The sequence below is a fragment of the Tenrec ecaudatus genome, chromosome 7, assembly GCF_050624435.1.
Source record: "Tenrec ecaudatus isolate mTenEca1 chromosome 7, mTenEca1.hap1, whole genome shotgun sequence".
Taxonomy (NCBI): domain Eukaryota; kingdom Metazoa; phylum Chordata; class Mammalia; order Afrosoricida; family Tenrecidae; genus Tenrec; species Tenrec ecaudatus.
The window spans coordinates 65,026,308-65,038,507 of record NC_134536.1 but is presented as its reverse complement, the minus strand read 5'-3'; the positions used below and the strand labels follow the sequence as shown (position 1 = coordinate 65,038,507).

General features: G+C 49.3%; 1 protein-coding gene across 3 annotated transcripts in view; it reads left to right on the top strand.

Moving 5' to 3' along the window:
• The first annotated feature begins 1,705 nt into the window (after nucleotides 1-1,705).
• Nucleotides 1,706-12,200, top strand: part of SOBP (sine oculis binding protein homolog) — a 204,583-nt gene continuing 194,088 nt past the window's right edge. For 2 of the 3 annotated variants that reach the window (XM_075554700.1, XM_075554701.1), the window contains exon 1: nucleotides 1,708-2,417. In XM_075554700.1, coding sequence (XP_075410815.1) covers nucleotides 2,322-2,417 — 96 coding nt within the window. In that variant the 5' untranslated portion in view covers nucleotides 1,708-2,321. Of the gene's footprint in view, nucleotides 2,418-12,200 lie in introns of all 3 variants that reach the window. The other variant, XM_075554702.1, reaches the window with a different exon arrangement.

The window sequence follows — 12,200 nt, the reverse complement described above, 5'->3', positions numbered from 1 at the left end:
CTTCCATGGTGCAGATGCAGCGAGGGAGCCAGAATCAGTCATGGGAGGGTTGGGGGGAGGGGGAAGCACTGCACCTAGCTGGGCACAGTTTCTTCTTAAGAGATGTGGTGTTCAGTAATCTTGGGTAACTTCCTAAGCATTTGAAATTTGGCGTTTTCAAACCAAAATAAGGCTAAAAGGCAAAAAAAAAAAAAAAAAAAAACCCAAACCAAACAAAAAAACAGGCAACGTGGAGGTGTGTGGCCTTCCTGGGCAAACCCCCAAATAACTCTAATTAGATGTTGAAGAAAGAAAACAATGCTAAAATGCAAATTAGGCAATGCAATACCCAGAATGAGCCTGGCTTGACAGGCCAAACTGAGATTTTAATGGAAAGCTTACTCATATTCCACACTGAATTCATTCTTTCAAGTACTTTCAAAAGTGTAATTTTAAGTTTCACCACTGTCACAATGAACACCCCACAATAAGGAGCAGTAGAACAATGGACACCCCTTTATCTCGTTGTGTCGGATGATAACGAAGTGCGCCGCGCGGGAAAGCGAAGCGGGGACCGTCCAAGTGTCCTCGCAACCTGTGCTCAGGGTCTCGGGCCCCGCGGATGCCACCCCCGGGGAAAGGGAAAGACGCAGCCCAAGCTGGGCCCGACCGACGACGTGGAAGGAGAGGGCCCAAGACCCGGCGCGTGAGGGCAAGGTGCCAAGCTGGGTTTTGGGAGCAGACCTGAGCTTGGGAGGGCGCAGCGGGGCAGGGTGGGGAGGGTCCTGGCAGGCGTAGTGAGGGCGTCCAGTTTCTGCTGAGGGCAACGCCACGCGGGACCCCGCGCTCTTCGCAGCGCCCAGGGCACCAGGGGGGAATTTGTTACTTTGTGGCAGAACTCAAGTCTCTCTCTCTCTCTCTCTCTCTCTCTCTCTCTCTCTCTCTCTCTCTCTCTCTCTCTCTCTCTCTCTCTCTCTCTCTCTCTCTCTCTCTCTCTCTCTCTCTCTCTGTGTGTGTGTGTGTGTGTGTTAGAGAGAGCAAGAGAGAGAGAGAGAGAGAGAGAGGGAGAGCGCGGATGACCAAAGTGTCCCACTTCTAAATGGTTAATCAGAAGGAAACAAGTCCGAAGCTTCCTTGGAAGCGCGATCCCAGCCCGCGCCGCACTCAGGCCGGTCGGGTAGGGCGCAGGGAGCGCCCCAAGGGCCCCCCAGCCTCCCCACGCGCTGTGGGGGTCTGGAGAGGGGCACCCCTCTCCTAGCAGCAGAGGGGGAGTTAGGACTGTGGTTTCCTCCCCCTCTCCCGAGACCCCAGCTTTGCCATCTCTAGGGGGCGAGCTGTCTGCCCTGGGGACTGTGGGAGGGGGCAGTGCTCTCTTGCTGCGACTCAGGTCTCGGCACCCTGGCACCCATTCATTTTCCTCCGCCGCTTCCAGGACGACCTAAACCAAACCCAAAGCCAAACATTAAAACCTCCCCAAGCCGCTCGAACCCACGTCGCCGAGCTAAAGACACGGGGGCGGCACGGGGCGCGGGCTGGAGAGCGGACCCGGGGCGTCGCGAGGGGAAGGCGGCCGCGAGGGGCGCCGCGTCCCGCCCGTGTCCGCCCGGGAGGAGCCGGCGGCCACGAGCAGCCCCCGGAGCCGCGCAGCACCGCGTACCCGGTGACGGCGGAAGCCACGCCCGCTCGGCAGCCGGGGGCTGTCCTAGCACCCCCCCTCCGGCCCCTTCCTCCGGGCCCCCTCCCCCTCCTCCGCGCGGCCCCCGGCCCGCCCCCGCTCGGCTCGCGGGAGGCGCTGGGCGCCGGGGCTGGCGCGCGCTCCGGGGCGCACACACACATCCACGCCCGCCCGCCCAGAGCAGCTCTCTCCGCCGCCGGCCCTCGTCCCCCTCGCCCATGCAGACGGACGGAGCGACGGAAGATGGCTGACGACTCCACGGGGCACCGAGGATGCAGCCCGGCGGCGGCGGCCGCGGCGGGAGCGGCAGCGGCAGCGGCGGCGGCGGCTCGGGCAGCGGCGGCAGCGGCGGTGTCGGCGGCGGCGGCGGCGGCGGCAGCAGGAGCCGGAGCGGCGGCGGCGGCATCCCCGAGACTCCGCGAGCTACCTTTCCCCGTGACAGCCACTGACGTGGTTCGCCGCTAGAAGAGACCCCGCACTCGGGCGCCTGCCTCCCCTTCCCCCGCCCAGCCCCTGCGCGGCCACCTCCGCCAGCCTTGCCACCATCAGCACCACCTCCGCCACCGCCACCGCCACCACCTCCACCTCCGCCGCCGCCGCCGCCGCCGCCGCCACCGCCGGCGGCAGCAGCAGCCATTTCATCGCCGCAGAAACCAGACACAAAAACATGGCAGAAATGGAGAAAGAGGGAAGACCTCCGGAAAATAAGAGGAGCAGGAAGCCAGCTCACCCAGTGAAAAGGGAGATCAATGAGGAGATGAAGGTATATTTGGAGCGCGGGGGCTGCGGAGCCCAGCTCCGGCTTCCGCCCGCTCCCCTTGGGCCGTTGTGTGGATTTGGGGGGTCCGGGGGAGCGCTTGTCAATTTCCGTAAGATGCTCAGACAGCCTCAGCTCCTCCTCCAGGTTCAAAACCGAGGCCAACTCGCGGGCTGCAGCCCCGAGATTTGCCTCCCTCAGATTTGATGGGGGAAGGTGGGGGGTGGGTGGGGGTGGGGGGTGGCACGACGCGGGAAACCACATACTATTTAACCTCCTAAAAGCCAGGTTGGCACTGACGCGTTTCAGGGGTAGGGGCCGGGAACCCAAGTGGTGGGTGGGCGGGCATGGCGAAGCGGCTTTGTAAGTGGGCGGTGTACTTATTTTGTTCATCCGCTCTCCCTTCGTCGGATGGTTCAAAGTTAGGAGGCGCCCGGCCGGGCACCCCGGGGGCGCCCGATTCCAGTTCTCCCCAGGTCGTCGCCCGGCTGCGTGGCCCGCTTCCCCTCTTGCAGCCCGCGGTGGCGGTGCCAAGGGGCTGTCAGTGCCTGGGCGAGCGCGGCCTGAGCGCCTCTGGTCTGGGTACTGTCCTGACCAGGCGCCTGCTCGCCTGGCCCGCAGCCTCCTGTGCCTCGTCGGCGGCTGCCTCCAGCTCGCGCTCGCCTTTGCGTGCCTCACTTCCCCGGCTCTCAACCCCCAGCGAGCCCGTTAGAAGAGAGCGGTGTGTGAGGGGCAGCTGTCGCCGGGCGTCTGCCCATTGTCTGCAAAGGCCAGCCGGGCGTCCTCTCCGCGAGGCCGGGCTCCCCGCCAGGCCAGCGGCGCTCCAGAGGTGGCGAGCGCAGCAGCCTGGCGCTCCAGCTGTTCCGGTTGGAGCGATTGCACAAGAACACCCCTCAGCTCCGGACCCCCACCCCCACCCCTCATTTTCCGCGAAGGGTCGCTTTTGGCCGGGCCAGGGCTTAATTCTGTATCCATGTCGAGTCGCGTTTATGGTATATTCATTCCTATGATTTCCTGCCGCGAGTTGCCATCAAGTAGCAGGTTCCAAGGGAACTTGGTATGCATCCTGCAGCTGTTTGGGGGTTCCCAGTCTGCATAGAACCCCTAACCCTGTCATCGGACTTGGTCAATTTGTATTTTAAAAAAAAAGTGGCCTTCATAAATGGCACGAAAACGTTTCGACGTTTTCCGAATGGGAACAAGCATCTTCTATGCGAGTGCCTTGTCTGTAACCCACGCGTAAATGGGGCCAGATTGTTGGGTACCCTGTGTGGACAGGCGCATATGCTTAGCTTCTCTTCCTAGCGTAGCCACCTCAGTTTTGGAGTTAGGGGCTTTGTATGTCTGGGTGCGAAGCTTAGTGCCTTTCAGCCTGCGCTGCTGGCAGCATCAGTCCAAAGGAGAGTTCAGGAAGAATTGCTTTGGGAATGAATGCTGTCCCTTGTGATGGAAACCACCATCCAGCACAAGGAGGGGGAGTGTTGTTTGCTGTTGCTGTTGTTGTTGTATGAGCTTTTCTTAAAACACCAGGGCCATTAAGCCTGTAGAAGAAGTTGTCTTTTGATTGAGTGGAATTCACACACGCAACAAGAACCATTCCCTTTCATTTCACTCCCCTGTCCCCCCCCCCCATTTCCAGGTTACTTATCCATTTTCTATTGAGGGAGGAGGGACAAGGAGAGAGGAAAAGGCCATCAGGAAATCACAGTGCGCACTGGCCCTTTAAAATGCTGCCTAATGTGATCTATATGGATGGCAGCTTTTAAGTTTCGTAGGTTCTAGAATTACAAATTAGCTAATTTTAATCAAAACATGTGAAATGTTATCCCGGCTGGATATAAAGGCTGACTGTGCCCCGAGCTCGGGCTTGCGTTGTTGACTTTGGCTGCAGGCGAACTGTATGGTTGGGGAGATAGTTGTCCTCCTGCAGTATGACATTGGGGAGATAGTTGTCCTCCTGCAGTATGACAGATGTTTGTCTGGACCGGTGAGGAAGAAGCAAAGCAACAGTGTATGATGGGGGAAAAGTACACATTTTTTTTTAAAGCCAGGGCGGCAGGACTAAGAATGGAATTCACCTCTCTGCACAGAATTTCCTCTTTGTAAAATGTTATCATTCTCCCCACCGCCCAGCTCCCCAAATTGCCACCGACTATTTGAAGTTTTAAATCATTTTAATCCAGAGTTCATTAAAGAGGAAGTTGTCCTCCAACAAAGAACTCCATGGCCAGTAACATCAGAGTTTTCCCTCCGGTTTGGACCAGGGTATGAGAGCCTGGGGTGAACATTTTCAGCAGTGTCATGCACACCACGCCACTGAGTCATGAAATGGTCTAGCTAGTGCAGAGGTTTAGTAGGGAATCCTCTAATGTAACAGTACCAAGAGTTCTCACTTTGATTTCTCAAAGTCAAAAAGGCAGAAGGATTACTTGGAGCTCATTACGATTTTAAAAATATAGATTTAAATATATATATATTTTAATGTCAACACCCCCAAACTGCCTGATAGTGTGCATTACCCTTCCACGGCCTCAAGACCTAAAGTGTCGAGTAACCCAACAAGTTGGTTGCCCTGCATTAAAAAAAATGTGTGCACGAAACTGTCACCAGGAACACAATGTGGCCTTGTGCAGCTTCCTATCGGTGCCGCTGGAGCTGCCTGGCTGTGTCTGCCGTCTTCTGAACGGCTTTCATCTGGACCAGTGTAAACTAAGCCTCGGTAAGTAACCACTGCCCGGCAGAAAGAAAGGAATGTATACAGCGAGCACAGCCTAAGCTGTAAAAACGGAAACCTGAGCCCCCTCCTCGGATCACATATCAAGGCTTGAAGGTAGGGGAAAGGAAAGGGGGAAAGAGGAGAGAGCGAATGGAAAAGTCAGCCTGGGAAGTGGAGGATCAGGAGGAGGCCCCCCTTAGGGAGATTTGGCCCAGGGATTAGGGAATTTTATCGTGGTGTACAGTGACCTACTCAGGTTTCAACACTGGTTGGATCGTGTTGCTTCTCTGTGAGCTGAAAGAAAAAGGCCTGGTGTGGATGTGATTTCCCCCTCGGGGTAATAGAAAGGACATTGGTGTCCAAGCGTCTATTTTAAGGACAGCAACATGCAAGGCACTGAGAACGAGCAACTAAATTGCCTCATCACAGAGACTTCCTTCAAGATTTCCTAATTTGAGATAGTCAGATATGTATTAATTAATTAATTTATTTTAAATGTCTGGAGAAGACAGACTGCTGAGGTTTAGCTGACACCAGAAATGGCATTGGGGGTTGGCTTCCTGTGGCTGGGAGCTAATGTTGGTGGCTGTTTCACTAGATCAGATATTGAGTTACATTTTCGTTATCTCTAGGTTAATGTACATGACAGTTGTAACAAATTTAAATTTGATACAATATAAATTTCAGTGTGAAAAGCACGTGACTTGGCCTGGCTTTCTCAGAGTGTACTCAGTGAAAACGATCTTCAAGTAGTAATGTTGGTCTCACTCTGACCTTTGCAATGTTTTCTTATCTTTTCTTCTTCCTTCCTCTATCCTGGTTCTTGATGAAAAAGATTGATTGTCTTACAGTACTTACAGTTAGTAAGCCTGATTTTAATTAATGACTAATAGAACCCAAAAGCAAACCAAGCTCATTGCTTCCAAGCCAGGGTTGATTCATAAAGACCCTGTAGGACAGACTAGGACTGTCCCGTAAGGTTTCCAAGGTTGTAAATCTTTTACGCAATCAGACTTACTACTGTTTCCTTCCATGAAGTGACTGGTGGGCTCAAACCACTGGCAGTTTGGGTCACAGCTGAGTCCTCCAGCCACTGTGCCGCCAGGACTCTGACTAATAGAAAACAATTAGGAGGCAATGTGATTTGTATTTTGACGACTTGGTTTCTAATGGGACTGTTGTGATTATATCTAATGTAAAATGTCTTCCTTATAATCTTTGCTCATAAGTATAATAAATGAGTGTTGGGAGGGAATTCTGACATCTGGAAGAGTCGATTAGTTTTAGGAGTTCATGCAGGACAAGGTAGATAATAGCTTAAAAACTACTTTGTACAAGTGGATGTATACAGATAAGTGTAAATGTAGCTGCATTTACTGGGAACTGTGATCAGTGGTTATTGAATATTAATACAATTCAAAAATCTTAGCCAAACTTGTGATTATGGGTCCGATTTTTATCTTGCAGAAACAAAAACAACACCAAAAAACTCTTGCACAGAACCAACACGATTAGATTCAGCACTCTGTCCTGGAAGCTTTCCTAAACAAACCATAATTAATGCATTGGCAATGTTTGGCTGCTTTATCAATTGCTAAAACTACAGGATAATCTGTGTTAAATGTCAAAGAGTCTTCTTTGCTCAAGAAGTTCTCCGTCTATAAATATTCTCAGTCGGTAATTTGTACCTAAAATTATGCCCCAGCCCTGATGCCTGCAGTTTGAGTCAGGCACATCTGTTAGAGTTTAGTAGTAAACTCACCACAAGATTTTCTAGTTTGGTTTCTGATGTTCTCCGTTTGGCATTAAACATGACCTGTGTCAATTGCGTAGACAATAAAGCAAGTTGCTGAGCTGAGCTAGGGAGTGTAGTGAGTAAAGAGCTTGAGGTTAAAAAGATTTTTTTTTTAAAGAAGATTTGAATGTGGATTGGAAACATCCGTGTTTAAGGTTGAAAGCAGCTCGTTATTCCAAATGTGTCCACTCAACTCTCTCTTGGTGTGCACGCAGTGATCCTCGGCAGCTTAGAACGCGGACTTAGGACCACATCACTGCGGCATTCAGAAATGATGCCAGATCTCTGGCTGAGCCGGGGCCTCAGGTATGCCACGTGGCAGGGCTGTGGACTAAATCAGCAGGGACCTGGCCCTTGTCCCCTTGGGAACTGTACAGGAAGTTCCTGAGCCCCAGCTTTGTCCTCAGAGGTACTAGCGGTTTCCTAGTCAAGACTTCTGTCTGTGGGAGCCCCTACGAGCAGGCTCCAGGTGGTCACAGAGCGCAGTGATTTCCATTCTCTTCAGACTGGGGGCCTTGTGGGAAGAGGCCTCTTGCTCCATCTGTAAACCTGTGAAGTGTGAGGTGCGATAGAATGAACGCAATGCTCCTTCGACAACTCCCGGGTTCCAGAGACAAGGAAATGGAGAGGAACCGCTCCACTTCCTCCCGAATCTGAAATAAACATTTGAACTAGAAGAAAATGAGTCTGACAGACTCATTCCCTTCTGCGTTTCCTGCCTCTGTGCTTGCCAAGCCCTGCTTGGAGAAGCCAAACCCAACTCTCCCAGTGTGAAAGACAGGCTCATAGAAACCGAGAGGTAACGGAGCTTAAAGGAAAAGTCCAGAGCAGGACCCTGGGTGGTGGGTGTTAGGGAGGGGGGGCCCTGGGGGCAGGTGTCTCTCAATGAGGGCAAAACGGGGTCTCTAAAGGAAAGGCGAGTTTCTAGGGAAAGACAACGTCTTGTTAGGGTAACCAGGTGCCTCTTACCTTCGAAGGAAAGTCCCTTTTTTAAAAGGTCGATATACGATTTATAAAATCCATGATTAGAACTTGTAAAAGGGAGTTCATTTAGAAAAAAATACAACCTGAAGTCTAAAACTTCCTCTTGTGGAGTGGGAAGCCAACCACACTTACACTCGCAAGCTAATAAGATTATTGAATATTTTCCTGAAAGAGAAGGGATTCGTTTACAGGGTCGAATAAGGCTAGTGCCAATTGAAATACGGAAGCACCTAGGAAAGCTTGAGGTCAGTGTGATTTGTAGACCGATGGTTGTTAATATCGTCTCTAATGAAGGCCTGTGGAACCCTATTGCTTTAAGACCAGCGGCTTTGGCTTTGGCGTTGGCACAGACAGGAAAACAATGTAACAAGTCTTAGTAACGTTTCTTGGTTGTTTTTTTTAGGGCAGTTCTGCAGCTGTGATAGGGCACAGCTGCTCACAGCTGCACACCTGCCATGCCTGCCACAGTGCTAACCCGAGGGCTGTCAGCCACGATTTTACAGCCTCTGTTTGACCTTTTGAGGGCATTGGATGACCAGGCAGCCTATTAAAACATGGAGACCTAATTGTCTGCTTGATGCAGTGACAAAACTATATGGAAGGACACAATATGTGTTCATATGCCAATAGAGGTAGCCATCCAATTCAGAAGATGTCTTTAAGAGAAGAAGACGGGTTTAACAACAACAACAACAACAACAACAACAAACAAACAAACTCACTGCTGTCAAGTACATTCTGATTCATAGTGGCCTTATAAGGGCAGTGTAGAGCTGCCCCTGGAGGTTCCCCAAAGGGTAACTCTTTAAAGGAGTAGACAACCTCATCTTTCTCACATGAAGCAGCTGACGATTTCAAACTGCTGACCTTGATAAACTACTATGCCTCCAGGGCTCCCTCGACTCAAGAGATGGCAGAGTTGGGCTTCTGTGTTTGGACCTGTCCTCTGTCTTCTGTGCTGCACTGTAAGAAGTGTGCTAGCTGAGGATGCTTCTGCCAGATGAACTAAAATGGGGCACACTGCCCATGCCCCCCGGGTTTTCATTTACAAAGCTGTAGTTGGGCTGCTAACCAGAAGACCGGCAGTCTGAAACCATCAGCCACATCACAGGAGGGAAGATGCGGCCTTCTTTTCCCATGAAGCGTTACAATCTTGGAAACTCACAGGGGCAGTTCCGCCCTGTCCTATAGAGTCGCCATGAGTCCAGATTGACTCGATGACAGTAAGTTCAAGTTTGGTTTGGAGTTCTGGGAAGAATGTGGGTCTCAGTGCAAAAAGTTTGTACCCCTGAGTGTGGACCTGGCCCACCCCATGCATCCATCAGCATCCATGCATGTTGCCGGCTCTCCAACGAGTCATCTATAAGAGAATAATGACCCGTTTGTCTCCTGTCCTTGTGAGACCATCTTCTCCAGTTCTTAATGTGCTTTATAATCTGAAAAGGGCCACTCAGATATTTCTTGACTGTTGGAATTTCACTGTCTGCTTCTTGGCAGAACTGGGAAAATAACATCTACCCACTGGGTCCGTGTTAAGTGGGGGCAGCGTAGACTTAGTCCTAGGCTAGGCCCGGGAACAGAGTTGGAAATGGACTTCTTATCAACTACAGGCCCTGATGCAGGGTGGCTTTCGGTACAAGGCTCCAACTTGTGCCTGCATAGTCCATTTCTTTTTCTCAAAGAAAACTACCCCAGAAGTCAGTCAAAACACATAGAGGTAGAACAGGAGATATAATTTTTTTCTCCAAAATATCCATCATTCTAGTCTGCATAACCTTGACCAGTAGAGATACTTGCAGCACCCCCCCCCCCTTTTTCATCACCCCCCCACCCCGTCTGCTTTATAAGTAGTTCAGGATTGGGAGCGTTCCACATTCTTGGAGAATGTGTGTCAGAATGTTTGGAAGTTTAAGTAATGTGGCTGGTGGATCCTTTTTATTGTCATTAGAACTGTGGGCATGGCTGATATAACTGTCTTAGTGAGACTGTGTGTTAATTTATAATTATTTTTATGAAACTAATGCATGGACATGATGGAAACTGTAAAAAACAACAACAAAAAAAGTAGACGGATAAGCAAGGAGAAAAACAAAGCCTATAATTTTCTCACCCAGAGGCAATTACTGTCATTGCTTTGATGTATATCTTTTCATGTCCTTTCCTAAGTGTGATGTATAGTTTTTTTAAGAAACAAAATTGGCCCTATAGTGTATGAACCTGCCTTTTAAAACATAATATATTGTGAATATCTTTCTATGACAATAAAATTTATCTACAGCATATATTTTAAGGGTAAAATAGTATTCCATTATATGACTAAACTGTAATTTATTTAACCAAATTCCAATTGCTTGCCACTTAGCTTGTTTCTAGGAAAACAACCCGAATAAACATTCCTGAACATGCACACTTTTGGCACCTAGAATTCCTAGACGTGAAGTTACTGAGTCATTTTTAAAAGGCTTTTAATGCATAGGGTCAATTTACCTTTGCTAAAAGTTGTATCCATTTAAATTCCCAGTATGATGAGCAGGCTCACTAATACTGGACATATTACTCTTTTGAACTTTCATGTATTTGTTTTCAGAATTCTGTATTCCTGAATTTTGTTCAGCAACTTCTCTGTATTTATACATTTCTTTGACACCTATAAAAGCGTCTCAATGTATGGACTCATTTATTGAGTACATGGTCAGAGCTTCACTTACTAGATGTGTCATGAAAAAGAAATCAAAAGCTTCAGCCAACAAACACCGTACATGCATAAAAACAAACAAATATACCCACCCACTGTCATCTTAGTCTATTTCAACGCATAGGGAGCTCCTATAGGGTTTCAGAAGCAAATCGTTATGGGAGCAAATCGTTATGGGAGCAAATCTTTATGGAGGGTTTGAAATCCCTACCTTGTGGTTAACAGTTCAACACATGCATGACAGCGTCCCTGGGCTTCCGTGTAGAAGTGGGTCTTGGAGTGGAAAGGGGGATTTTATATGTGGGCGGAGGGAGGGTACAGCTTTCCCCTCAGGTGGGTGAGTGTTTGGGATCTCCTCAAAACCTTTCTGTTTTCTTGAGTGGGATACAAAGTGGAAAGTGCATGGCCTTTCAGAGAGAGAGAGAGAGAGAGAGAGAGAGAGAGAGAGAGAGAGAGAGAGAGAGAGAGAGAGAGAGAATACCAATTTGTGGTATCTGCCTTATTTTTAAAAGCTAGTTGGTAAATAAAATGAGTCTCTTTTGAAGTCTTTAACGTTTCAGAGGGAGCTTGAAAAAGCCCTGGTAGCATAGTTATGCACTGGACTAATCTCAAGGCCAGCAGTTCAAAGCCACGAGCGGCTCCGTGGGAGAAAGAAGAAACTTTGTGGGGGGCAGTTCTACCCTGTTCCATAGTGTCAATGAGTCAGTTAAAACTTGATGGCAGGGAGTAAGACTGAGTTATTTTCAAAGGCCCTTGAAGTTAACTCTTGGTTGTTTACCTGGTGAAAACACGAAGATTGAACATGGATATCATTATGATTCTTCTGCTTGGAGCAGGACAGTGTCAGGTAAAAGTCCTAGGAACAAGTTTCTGGCAGGAATACATGTTGCCCGTATTGTGGGACTCACTCAGGAGGAGTTTGGAAACTGCCTCACACCTATCTTTCTGTCACTGTGTTCTTGTTTTTAATTCCAAGAGAAGGCCATGTTTTCAGACTAAATGTTATGATTGTCTTCTTTCTTTTAAAAAATGTTTGTTTATTTATTTTTATTTTATTGGGACTCTTACAGCTCTTATCACAATCCGTAATATATCCATGGTGTCAAACACATCTTTACATATGTTATCATCTTTTCCAAAACATTTTCTTTCTACTTGAGACCCTGGCATCAGCTCTGATTTTTCCCCCCTTCCCTTCCTCCCCCAGCCTCCCTCCCCATGTCTCCTTGATAATTTATAAATTCTTCTTCTTTCTTCCATGTCTTACACTGACCGCTGTCTCATTTCCCACTTCTCTGCTATCCGTCCCCTTGGGATGGGGGCCATACATCTACCATTGTGATTGGTTCCCCCTTAACCACACCCACCCCCTAACCTTACACTCTTAGTATTGCTGTTCCGAGGGGTTTATCTGTTCTGGATTCCCCGGGTGGCGAGCGCTCATCTGTACCAGTGTACGTTCTGGTCTAGCCAGATTTATAAGATAGAATTGGGGTCATGGTAGCAGGGTCGGTAGCAGCATTAAAGAACTAGAGGAAGATTGTGTCTTCTTTCTTAAGGGCTCTCGTGGGAGAAAATGGAGTTAACGAAGAGGTCGTG